Raw genomic sequence first — 13649 nt, 5'->3', positions numbered from 1 at the left:
CGAGGGATATTTGTGTGATAGAAAAGGAGAAGAAAAGCAGTGAAGGCCAGAGAGAAGAATAGAAGAGGATCAGAGTTGTGTGGGGGTGGTGGTGGTGGTGGTGGTGGTGAGGAGTTCATCTATTATAACGACGGCGTACTTTGCGTGGTAAAAATCGCATCCTGATTTTTACCACGCAAAGAGAAAGAGGCAAGGCGCGCGGGAAAACACTGGCAGGGCAGGGCTGTCTGGACCCCCGTGAACGAAGCTTCTTTGGAAAGCTCCGGGGCAACAGGGGGAATGGAAAAGAAGACGGCTAAGTGCGCGAAAGCGCCCGAGGTTCACCCCGAGAAGGCGGGAGGGAATGCGACTGCGGGAGGGGCAGCGACGAGCCGAGGGCGCTCCTGCTGCTGCTGAGGCGGGAGAGGAGAGAAGAGCAGCGCGGAGCCTGACGCAGCCGCGCAGCCAGCAGGAGCTTCGCCAGCCCGTCGCCTCTCGCGCCCCCAAGGCTCAGCCTAACCCCCCCGCCTTCCCCTCCAATACCACCGCCAGAGCTTGCGCGTGCCGCGGCCACGCGCCCTCCCGGCAGCTTTACGCGGCGGCGGCGGCGGCAGCGGCAGCGGCCCTCCGTAGCGCGAGAGGTGGACTCCGCCGCCTTCAGCGAGGCAAGCGAAGCAGCCCCTTCCTCCTCCTCCTCCTCTTCCTCCACCCCACCCTAGGATGTTCGCCCAGCAACAGCAGCAGCAGCGGGAGCCGCCGACGCCGCCTCCTCGGGGCTGAGTTGCCCGCCAGCCCACGAGGCGGGCTCTTGGGTCGTTCCCTTTTTTCGGGGTTTTCCCTCCTGGCCAGGAGGGGCCAAAGCAGCGGCAGGGCTGGTCTCCGGCCCCCCAGTCCGGGATTGCGGTGCATGTTCGCTCCCTGCGAGTGCGTGAGACGAGGGGGCAGAAGGACCATGAAAATGATCCGGTTCCGGAGCTCGAGCATCAGGTCGCTGAGCCAGGAGATGAAATGCACAATCCGTCTGTTGGACGACTCGGAGATCTCCTGCCACATCCAGGTGACTCGAGCCTTCGGGAAGCGGGTGGGCAACTCCGGACTGGGGGGGGGGGCGGTCACCGTCGTGCACCCCCCTCCCGTCTTACTCCTTTCTTCCCCTCTCGGCAAAAGGAAAGGTGGCTGGCGTTGCCCGCCGCCCGTTCCGCTTCAGCGGCATCGCTGCTGTGTCACCTGCTTCCCGCTCGCCTCAGTCCGCTCATCTCTCCCTTATCTCTCCATCTTTCTATCTGTCTCTCCCCGTCCCTCCAGCGTCCACGCACGGGGTGGTGAGAAATGCTTTACAAACAAAGGGTGAACCGAGGCACGGCTGGTCACCCCAAGGTCGTGGTGGGGCGGTGGAAGGGTCGAGAGTGTAGACAGGTAGTCCTCAACTTACGACCGCAGGTGGCCCCCAAAATTTATGTTGTTAGGTGAGACAGTCGTTAAATGAGTTTTGCCCCATTTGGCCACCTTTCTTGCCACATCGGTTAAGTCAACAACTGCGGTTGTTAAATGAGCAAGATGGTTGTTAAGTGAATCTGGCTTCCCCATTGACTTTGCCTTTCAGAAGGTCTCAAGAGGGGATCACGTGACCTGCAACCGTCTTAAATGTGAGTCAGTTGTCAAGCATCCAAATGTAAATCATGTGTCCACGGGGACGCTACAGTGGTCGTAGGTGTGAAAAATGGTCGTAGGTCATTTTTTTTCAGGGCCGTTGTAACTTTGAACCGTGACTAAATGAATTGTTGAAAGTCGAGGGCTACCTGTATTGAAGACCCCAGAACGTTCTCCTCCAACAGACTTACTCCACAGCTGTGAGCATAAGTTGTGTGTGAAATCTAGTTGGCATTTTCCTGAGGTGGGGGGGGGCGTTGTCGGACTCCCCAAGAGAGGGTTCGTGGGGGTTCCAATGAAAAACCGTCCTGCATCTTGCCATGCCTTCCTAACAGATATTTGTGTGAACTGGCAGTAATCAGAGGATTAAGAAGGGAGTTACAAGAGGAGTTACAAGCCGGTGTTCCCTGCCTTAGAATCCCCATATTTTCCCAGAGTTGAACGGGTGAAGTTGCTGCTTTCCTTCTCTAGAAGAACGGCCTTTGTGATTTGCTTCTGGAATTTGGCTGAACAGTGCCAGTGGACAAAAGACATATATCTTAACTTCTGCACAGGCTTTCCGTTCATTTAATGTAAAAAAAGACAAGAAACTGTCACACATACAGTGAGGAAGTAATCTCCTGGTCCATTTTAACTGATGCTGGTTACTGTAGTTCAGGGCTTGAGAGCTTAAGACTTCTCAGTTTATATGTGAATGAGTATATCTCCACCGTAAGCTCAAAAACATAAGCACCTAGTTTTTTCAAAGAAGGGGCGGGGGAGAGTAAACAGCATATGGAAAGAATCAGGAGTTGCGCTAATACAATTATATGATTAACGGTTGTATTTTGGATTGTATTTGGACAAACTACTCTTTCTTTTTTCATTCATTCAGAACAATCTTTGAAGTGATTAGGGAGATGGAACCCAAAATTGCTTGAAGTGTCTTTCTAGAGGGGCAAAGAGATTGTGTGTGTGTGTGTGTGTGTGTGTGTGTAAATGGGAGTTGCTGCATTTGAAAGTAATTGTAACTAATCTCATTCTGCTGGAAGGAAGAGTGAGATGGTTGGTCAGGAGGATACAGCAGGATTCCAGTAAATAGGGCTTTCTTTCATCTGGTATCTTTAGCACACCCGGCTTTCTTGTCCTATAGAACATTAATTGTATTTAATTTTGCACTGCTACATCAAGACAGTTGACACTTAATTGAATGCTTTCCATATTTGTCTGTTATTTCTGTTATCTTAGACCAATTTACTATCCAACATTTGAACTGTAAGTTAAAAACATTTAAGCAGCTAAACAATATCGGGGGTAGAAAAGGAAAAAGATAAATTTATTTATTACAAATGCTTTATCCTTCTTCCATTATCAACACTTTAAAGTTGAGTTTTCAAATCACCATGGGCGAATAGGCGGCAATATAAATTCAATCAATCAATCAATCAATAAAATGACCTATGTCATATGCTTTAAGGAAAAGAAATAATCATAGCTATGAGTTAAAATCTGTAATCAAGGGCAAGTTTCATAACAAAATTAATTATATTGCAAAGCTTTGTCCATATTTTTTCAAACCTTAAATATGTTTTATTTTTGAAAAAGATAACTCATTATTCAGAATGAAAAATGAATACCCATTTTCATTAACCACAGCAAAACAACATGACAATTATAATCACATTTTAAAAAGCCCTTATATCTTTGATAAATAAAGCCTCTAACTGGTTTCTCTTTCAATTAAGGAGCTTAGAACTATTGACTTTATAAAGTTTCTATTTAAAAGTTGTTAAATTAATTATTTTTAAAATTTTTTTCAAATCATGTAGATATGAGCACTAAAACTTAGAATAAATCAAGCTGTTTGTCGCTTTACTTAATTGTCATGACTTTTGTTCCAAAATATTGTGTACTCTTAATGTGGTTGCAACAAAAGGAAGCACAGTTTTTAGACCGTATCTACGGAGTATTTTTATCAAATCCCAGGAATGGTTTCTCTTTATTTTGTGTTCGTTATGCCCAACTATGGATACTGTGTCCAGTTGTGAACTTCTTATTTCAAGAAGGATTGCAACAAAGTAAAAAAGTTTCAGAAAATAATGATCAAGGGTATGTAAATAACTGAAGAATTAGTTTGGAAAGAAAGAAAACTAAGAATGGATATGATGGCAATCTTCAGATACTTTATAAAAAAGTCATAGATGAGAAGGTCAAGAGTTATTTTTGTCACCTTGGCATATAGGAAAATCCTATTAAGTTATGGGAAGGTTGGTTCTAGTTCATTAATAAGAAATACAATATAAGAGAAATTTGATACAGAGATACAGAGATAGTGGATTCCAGGGGATGTATGCAGAGATTTGACAGTCACCTTTTGGAAAAAGCTTTATGAGCCTTTACTACTTCATTCAATGAATTTTTGTAGTTATGACAGTGATGAGAAAGTAATTTTGCAACCAACCCTCATGGTTACCCAATCTTTACCCTTTGGGACAACCAACCCTCACAGTTTAGCAACCACTTTGCTTAACAGCTGAGTTGCCAGTCCTAATTATGGTTGCTAAAAGAGGACTACCATACCTGTAGTTTGAATGTATGTTCTGAACAGGATGCTGGATTTAATTGTTAGTTGCCGCCTCCAAATACGTGAGTCTGTGACTAATGATTTTTATTGTGAAGATTTTTGTAGCAAATTTAATCCAATCCCAATTTGATCCAATTGAATAAATTATTTTGGCTAGCTGGGAAAGTTATGGACTTCTCTCAGAAATTAAGCTATGTAGTATGCAAATAAAAATATGCTGTCTGCTGTGATTTAGTAGATGTCCAAATGAAACATATCTGAAGTCATCAAAACAATTGTCATGTTTTACCCATTCTTAAGAGTAGAATAGGTAATATAAGATGATATTTAAGATTGCTTTGGCCAAGCAGATATTAGAGACTATGCTGACAAAACCTAGCACCTTTATAAAAGGATAGTTTGATAGAAACAGCTTTCCTATCTCATGGTCTCAGAACTTTTCATACATTAAGCTGTGCATTGTAATTAACTAACTTTGGTTAACATATGGAAAATTAAATTACATATAATTGTTCGTAAGACAGAATTGAACGAATAGGCAATTCTGAATAGTAGTTTGATTTCCTACAACATATTACATCAGAATTTGGCAACCTTTTTGGTTCCAGGAGCCAACTGCTATGTCAGATGCTGTACATTTCTACAATTTATGTCGTTAGGCAAGATAGTTGTTAAGTGAATTTTGTCCCATTTTACAACCTGCCTTGCCAAAGTTGTTAAGTGGATGCTGCTATTGTTAAATTAGTAACACTCTTATTAAGTGAATCTGTCTTCCCCATTGACTTTACTTCTGATAAGTTCTCAAAAGGTGATCATTGGATCTTGGGACACTAAATACATGTCATAAATACATGCCAGTTGCCAAGCTTCCAAATTTTGATCACATGACCACACAGATGTTGCAATGTTTATAAGCGTGAAAAAATGGTCATAAGTAACTTTGAAGGGTCACTAAATGGCTGGTTGTAAATCAAAGTCTATCTGTACATGAGAGTGTGAGAAGTTTTATATCCAAATATATTTTATTCTTTATACTGTTTCCATCTTCTCCTTAAAACATTAACAGAATCCACAGTGGTCTGAGAATCAGTGTCTCTACTAGATAACTCACAGTCAAGCTGAGATTAAGTTAATTAAAATTAGCAAATTTCCTCAAATAATTTACCATATATTGTACGATAAGGTCTGTAAAAACAGAGTTAATTGAATTAGGTCTCCCAGAGAAACTGTATGTTCACAGGCATAAGCATATCTGCACACACACACACACACACACACACACATCTCAAGTGTCACCCTAGAATCAGAACACCACAAGCTCCCACTATAAAAATCTACTGCTACACCCCATTTCTCTGCAAAAACAAAACTCTTTATTTCCTAAGCAAACTCTTTATTTTCTAAGGAATACATATTTCTTCTTTCCTCACAGCTGTCTGGATCTCATTTTTATTTATTCTTGTGCAACCTCAGCTTGAGTTGGAACCCCAAATTAGTCTTGTGACAAGAGCTTGGCAATCGTACGGTACTCTCTGAATTTCAATAGTCCATGCAGATTTTCAGTGCTTTCACGTTGAATGCATGAGGTCAAAATAATATAACTTTTCTTAAAACATATTCTGAGGTTTATGTGGATATGCGTGTCTGTATGTGTATTGCAGACTTACGTTATCACAAAGGTGATTGCCTGATAGTGCAATCGTCAAAAATATGAACCAGTTGCCAAACATCTGAATTTTGATGATGTGATTATGGGGATGCTACAGTGGTCATAAGTGTGAAAAACAGTGATAAGTCCTCCCCTTTTTAGTGCTGTTTTAAATGTCAGTGGTCACTAAATGAGCTGTTGTAAGTTGAGGACTACCTGCATGTTGAATTAGGCTATAATTGCTTGTATCTTTTATTTTTATTTCATTTTATTAGTGATCTAATTTATTTATTTTTAAGGTTATTTTTTATTAAATTGTTTTACTTGTTTAATGCGGATGGTTTAATCTGACAAAATATTCCAGAGTTATTAACTGTCAGAATTTGGGTAGATAACAATAATATGAAAGTTTAATAAATAAATATGTGTAATTTGCTAAAGTGATGTTTATTAATAATTATTCCACAACTGATCAGTAATGATTTTATGACTTAAATGAACATCTGATTATAAATATCCTTTATAATGCTGTTAATGAAGTATGACTGGAAATTCATAGACCCTAAATATCAAGTTCAAAACTAGATTATCAGATGAGCAAGTTTGGCAAAGCATATTAGATTGTGGGCAGATTCATGCTGATTGACTCGAGCATAAATTTAGGGATTCAGTCTACTAAAGCTGCAGATGAATGGATTTATATAGGAGTACAAAATTTATTTGCTTCTACTTGGTAAAATATTGTTAATTTACTGTTTCTAAAATATCTCACTTAATTTGTCTACTGTTGAATATAAACATTGAATATTTATAATCCCTAAACTGATTAAAAATCTGATATTATATTACATTGTATTCTGTGGGCCTGCTGTGGATTTTTCCATATGACCTTAGAATGATCTGCAGTAGTTTCCGGTCAGTTAGCAGCAATGTCAGAAAACACTTTTCTTTAAAACCTTGATTAACTAATTCCAGAAGCACCACAAAGAATTCATTTTCAGGGAATCCTTTTGCACTTGTTTAGGAATTTAGGAATTTACCTCCATTAATTACTAAACATTTATTTGTAAGAGAGCTGTTTTAGGAGAAAGTTCTGTGGAATAATGCATGCTTTTATTTTTATTTCTATTCTTTCTGAGAATATGTAGTAGCTTCTTGTCATTCATGTTGCAAATTTTATAGTATTCCTGTGGAACTAAAACTAGCTATTAAATTTAGTGTGAATTCCCACATTTCCAGATACCTAGAACGAAACAATGCTGGTTGCTGGGTAGAATTGTTCAGCAGGCTGAGTCAGATTCATCGCATGAGTCATGTAATTGGGGATTCTACCCAGCTGCTTAATAGGCAGGGGCATAGTGCCATCAGACAACTTTAGGTTAGGCATTCACCCAAAGTTCAAATTGCTTTTTCATCCACAGAACTTGTTGATGAAACTTTTAAGTGAACATTGTCATTGGAGTTGAATGGAATCAAGACGATGAGCAAAAAAATTACATATTTTTTTAATGACCCTAGTTCCAAGAATCCCTTAAGCCAGGGGTGTTAAACTCACATCGTCGTGGCAGCATCAGGTGATATATTGGGATTTTTTCCCCCTTCGCTAAACCAGGCATGGACGTGGCCAGCGCATGACGTATCCGGCCCACAGGCTGGGAGTTTGATAGCCCTGCCTTAAGCATTTGTTTCTTAAGTTTCTTTGAGATGGTATAACTGAATAAAGCCTAATAAAGAGAAAATGACTAACAGAATAAAACTAAAACTAAAAACTAAAATAAAAATTGGAAACAGTCTGTAACAAGAAGTTCTCTTGTAAGATCTCAAGCACAGACTTTGGGATTACTTTGATTATCTTCATATCTGTTCTGACCCAAGCCTTGTTCAAATCAAACAAATACAAAATATGTATAAAAACAAATCTTTTTAATGTGGTGCTATGAATTCTGTGCATTCACAGCCAAGAGTCATTCAAAACTAATTGTCCCAGGTAAGACCAAGCCCTTTCAAGGTTGCGAAAGGCTGCCAAGAACAAAAGACTAATTGCAGATAAATATCCAAAGCCAGAAGTTTCAAAAAACAAACCGGAGTAAGCAGGGCTTCAATGAGGACTCTTGAGTAAAAAAAACCTTCTTTGCTTCCTGCAAAGAAGCCAACCCCGAAGGCTGGCTTTTATCCCTTATGGGAGGGACTATCATCTTCCAGCCTTACTCCCGAGTTGCCTGTGCTGCTTCAGCTGCTCTTTTCTTTGAGCAGCCCTGTGCGCACGCGCACTGAGCACTGGCTCCCCGGGGCCCTCTTTGTCACTGCTGCCAGACTCTACAATCTCTGAAGGCAGGACCCCACTGTCCAATAGTCCTGGCCGCATCCCTGCATCACACGCAAGCCCCTCGTCCAAGTCCTCACTATCAGAGACCTCAGCTGTCCACACCGGCTGGTGAACCACAACAATATCTCACTGATGCAGAAGAATCTGATTGGGGAAAACAAGGGGACAAATGACATTGCGCCATGAAAATGCAACTCCATCCTTTTGTGTGAGTGTTGTGCTTTCACATGCATGTATGAAAGGAGTAGAGCTTCTGTTATATTTCATCATTTTGATGAAATTGTTGGATTCTGCAGACACTTTTGCATTGAAACTTTAAGAACAGAATTATTTCACATTGTGGAAATATTATGCAGACATAGATCTAGTTATTGGAATGAGTTTTGACCTTTTATAAAAAATCATTTCCTTCCTTTAAAAAAACTTATTCCTTACAATAATTAAAACTTCTGTCTTCAGGACATCTATAAAGGTCATGAAACTTAATAACAGTAATAGTTTCGTACATTTATATACTGCTCAACTCTCAGTGATTCTGACAATTTTTGCCAAAAGAAATAGTTCCTTATTTGCTAAAGTTATTATTAAATGGATAATGTTTTAAACTTATTTCCCTTTCTTTCTCATAATGTAGATTTGGTATATAAACTTAATTAAAAATGCAGAGACTTAATTATTGGAGAAAGTGTATGATGTTCCCTGTAATCTGAAAAAAAAATTGTCTTTTATTTCTTAAAACCTTATTGATTAATATACAAGTAATCCTCAACTTATGACTGCTATTGAGCGAAACATTTACGTTGTTAAGTGAGCTTTGCCCGATTTTACAACTTTTCTTGCCACAGTTGTTTAGTGAATCTGTCTTCCCCACTGTCTTTGCTTGTCAGAAGGTTTCAAAAAGATGATCCCATGATCTGAAGACATGGCAAAGGTCATAAATGTGAGACAGTTGCCAAGTGTTTGAATTTTGATCACATGACCATGGGGATGCTGCAACACTCATAAGGTATGAAAAATGTTCATAAGTCACTATTTTCAGTGATGTTGTAACTTTGAATGTCACTAAATGAACTGTTGTAAGCGGAGGACTACCTGTAAATGTACTTTTTGAATGAAGCTCTAGAATCACTGTTGTGCTTTTTTTATTTAGCTATTGAGTAGTATTTTTGGACTTTCAAATAAATTGGACTTTAATTTCTTCTGATAAATGTGTTGGAAACTAGTATCAATTCTGCTCAACATTTTCAGATAGAAATATCTACTTCTTTATAATAAAAATTTGGTTACATTCCATAGTTATTTTCAATTCATGAGTTAGTCTTTCATACTACAATTAACTGAACATTTACTCAGTTTGCTTCTGATGTCTTTTTCTTCATTGCATGCTTAGTATCCTTATGAAACAAATGTATGCCAGTTGCTTGATCATTGGTGATCAAAGTGAATTTACAGATTAGTAAATATCTAGAGCTGACTATGTAACAGCTGTCTATGATATCAGCTTCTTTTGTCTAGCTTTCATGCTTTCCTTTATTATAAGAGAGAAATAATTCACCAGACTCTTAAGTACTAATTTAAAAAAATTCAAAAAAGGGTCCCATTTCCTTATTTAAGAAGAATAATCTACTGATTTACTTCAATCAGATTAATATAATCTTAACTAAAAGATCATTTAATTTAAAACATATTTCATTATTTAATTATACTTGTTTACATACTATCCACTATCCAAATCTCATGACTCTCATTTGTAATATAAATACAGTAAAATGTAGAGTAGCCAAGAGCAAAGTAAACTAATCTCCAACAACACCAATGTGGATAACCACTATCCTTAAAAAATAATTTTTGCAGCCTTGCAGATAGCCAATAAAAGACTTCAAGATTTCCAGGTGACAAGACATTCTTTCAAAGGAGAAGAGAGTTTTGGAGACATTCAAATTTTGGATTGTTGTGGTTTTGCATCAGTTTAGAAACAAGGTGGTCAAGGATTGTATATGGATATCATTTATGTTATTGTATTATAATTTTTTCTTTGTACTGTAGCTTCCCTAACAAGCTTTCCCATGTTTCAATTAAATCCCAAGAGAAGTTTGTGTTGCTACTGACTCTAGGAGGACGAGTGAAGAAATGAAAGAAACTTTCTTCCTGTGGAAACTTCTACTCCTGAGGGAAGACTAATTAGGAAAACAAACTGGGGACTCTGATAAAGAAGCTATTTTGTATTAATGTTTATCATTGGTTTCCATTGTCATTTTGGTTGATTTATACTTTTCCTACAACAATTTGGAGATAAAGATTTGATTTTATTACATTTAGTGGCATCAAATGTTGCATGTTTACCTGATATGCCTTTCATAGTGTTCTCATGTCTCTAAAGAAAAAATATTTATGGTATTCTCTGTGCCCCTGATTTCAAGGGCAAGATTCATGACAGGATATTGTTCACATTTGTTCTACTCTCAATTTCTATTTTAATTTTCCACCCTGGTAGTCAATAATTGATTGATTTTCTAATTCTTGGAATTTGCCCTAGAACATTAGAGGTTGGGAAGTATTTCAAAAATACATTTAGGAGAAACGTGCAATGCCAGGCAGATTTTTTTAAAAAAGGTAACTTTATTTTTAAAAACTTTTTTCATAATGCCCTCTGTAAACATTATCCTTTAAAGGAACCTGTATGAAGGTTTGAGAAAAGCAGATAAGAGCTTTAAAAAAAATTAATTGTATGGAAAAGGTTTGTATAACAAGCAAGAATAAAAGTTAAATGAAATAAATCATTACTCTCATCTACTAGTGGATAAGGTGAAAGGATGACATTTGTGTATGTATCTATCTATTATCTATCTATCTGATTTGGAGAATCAAATTGAATATGATGTTTCTTAGGCAATTCAACAGACGTTTGTGTAGCTAGGTAGAGTTCTTCCTTTTTCTGAATCAAATTACCAACGCAAAGTACATCAATAATTCAAATAAAAGCAGGCCTTTATTTGCATCAGTCTAAATAGCAGTGCTCCTTCCACCTTTACCCAGTTAGCATTTTGTAGTATGAATACATAGTACTGTATGACAAAAATATAAATCTTATTTGTTGAATTTCACCACAATCTGATAATTAAAAGTAATTATAATTAGTTAACTTTGCACAAAACAATGTGGTTTTTTTTCCCCAATTTTCTTTTACATTCATGAGTAACTGTTATAGGTGATGTTATATGCTATCTTGGCATCAAATAAAATAGTTTTCAAAATTTCCCAAATATCATGAGGAAAAATTATTGAAGTTCTCAGTATTCTGATGATTGTAGAATGATTTCAACAAAAAGTAGACTACCAGTCTATTCCTTTTGGGGAAAAAATCATATATCATATAATTGGATATTACCTTTTGTTACCCTGAGAAACCATAGCATTTTGTCTAAATCAGATACAACCCATGTGTTGCATAAATATTACATAATTTTTTAAAGAAGCTTGTTAAGCATATTGTACATTCTGTAGGTATTTAAGCAATTAAAACAAATGGTCTCTTTCCAGTTTTGATGATGTTGTAAAAATGTAAAACAAATCCCGAAACAAAACCAGAACAGTCACATTCCTAATATAAAATAGAGAAGGAAGTGGAGGGCTGCATAGAGCAACAATCTGTAGGCTCCCAAATTCCAGACAGAAAGGAGGCTGGGCCAAGATGGAGAATATAGTAGCTGATTTATATAAACTGCTTCAGCTCCTGGACCAGATCTTAAATAGAGCACTTAAAAATACAATTGGAGAGAGATTCTTTTCAGGGTCTGTAAAGGAGACATGTGCTCACTGCCCTCCATCCTAACATGAAATTACTAGAAATACCTAATGCCTTTGCTCTGTGGCCCAATCCCCATCTTGTGAATTCTTTGGAAATATTTTACAGTGATATTTTTATCTGTTCTTGGATAACTACTTATTAAACTTCTTTCCTTGAAAACCCCTGAGAGCGCAACAAAAGCAAACTATTCCATTTAAGTAGCTATTATTTTGGAATACAAATTGTATAATTTCACAGTTTATAAGGTAGAAATACCTGCTAAGATTTCTATTCCTGATACCTTGACATTACATTTGCACACCTTGACATTACATTTGCACACCTTGAGTCCCTTTTCTCACTTGCATCGAAGTGCAGCACAACAAGCATCTTTTTTTTCTGTGTCCTTTTAGACATTGGCTTCATCAGCTTCCCAGTCTTTGCCTAAGGCAGCTTCCTTGTATATTTATGTGTGCAATGAGATTGTAATGCTCTAACAAACATCACATGTGGAAAAATGTCAGTTTACTGGAGCTCAGACATAAGGTGAAGAAATTAACATTATTTCAAGAAATTTTAAGAAATAATAAAACTACCCTACTATATTTTAGAAAGCAATTTGGTTACAAATAACCTTCCCAGTCTTGATTTGCTTCAAAGGGAGGAACATCAAATTTTAAAATGTCATCTGATGGATGGGAACATTACAGACTGTTGCAATTCTAATGCAAAGTGTTGCAATATGTCTTTTTGATGAGCAAGCCTCATGCTAGGCAGCAGTACACAAATTATGAAAAATGATTGCCAGTAATTTTACAGTATGTGATTACTGGATATATGTAGATCTCAGACTTCAATGTTGTAATTATCGTTTGTTTTAAAAAATATTTTATCACAGAGTCTTTTTTTTATGAAACAAATAGCTATTTATTAGAACATTGAGAACTACCAAACCTGTAACTGTTTTTAACTTGTTTCTGTCCAAGGATTTGTCTGTAGCTTTTGCAATGATTAAAAGTGAGCTTAATCATATCTGGGCCATATTTATAATTGCTCAATAAAAATTCAAATATTACTTTGCATTTGCAAAGAAATGAAATTGCCACTTCATGTAGGGTTGCAGCACCATAACACTCTGCATGAAAAGACATATATTCTTATGGGTTATTTTTGTTAGTCAAATCCTCATTTCACTTCCCACTGAATAATAATCTAATGTTTAACATTCTAAAATAGTCAGATACAAATCTTTAAGATTGTTAAGAAATATGCCCTAATTATAATGATAAGTAAGAACAGAGAGTATGTAGATTCTTACCTGGCTTTAAAACTATACATTATTATGATTTGCTGCACAGTCAACCAGATGTTCAAACTGCATTTGCATTTTTATCTACCTATCAAATCCTTCCCAAGGAATAGGCAGAAGTGAATGTTTAATGGCATTAAAGGCATCGTTGCAGGATGCAAACTGTTCCAAATTAAGCTGCCTTTTGCAATTGACTGATGGTGATTTTGTCAATGCCAATGGTACTCAAGTGGTGTTCTAGTTGTTTTGGGATGCCTATTACTATTGGTAGTATCTTTGCTTTCTTTTGCCACAGTGGTTCTCTTTGTATTTGCGGGCCTTTGTATTTTTATCATCTCCAGTTCTTTATCTATCAGTTACTGGTTTTTTTTCCCTGACACATTCAAG

At 37.4% G+C, this 13649-nt stretch overlaps 1 protein-coding gene across 2 annotated transcripts in view; it reads left to right on the top strand.

The window, feature by feature from the left end:
• The first annotated feature begins 589 nt into the window (after nucleotides 1-589).
• The window catches only part of FRMD3 (FERM domain containing 3), a 75063-nt gene continuing 62003 nt past the window's right edge, over nucleotides 590-13649 (top strand). For both annotated transcript variants that reach the window (XM_026703846.2, XM_087926762.1), the window contains exon 1: nucleotides 590-1036. In XM_026703846.2, the coding sequence (XP_026559631.2) occupies nucleotides 887-1036 (150 nt within the window). In that variant the 5' untranslated portion in view covers nucleotides 590-886. The remainder of the gene's footprint in view (nucleotides 1037-13649) is intronic.

Source organism: Pseudonaja textilis, chromosome 2 (assembly GCF_049901715.1).
Source record: "Pseudonaja textilis isolate UNSWEBS1 chromosome 2, rPseTex1.2, whole genome shotgun sequence".
NCBI classification, from domain to species: Eukaryota; Metazoa; Chordata; class Lepidosauria; order Squamata; family Elapidae; genus Pseudonaja; species Pseudonaja textilis.
This window is presented reverse-complemented; position numbering and strand designations above follow the sequence as displayed.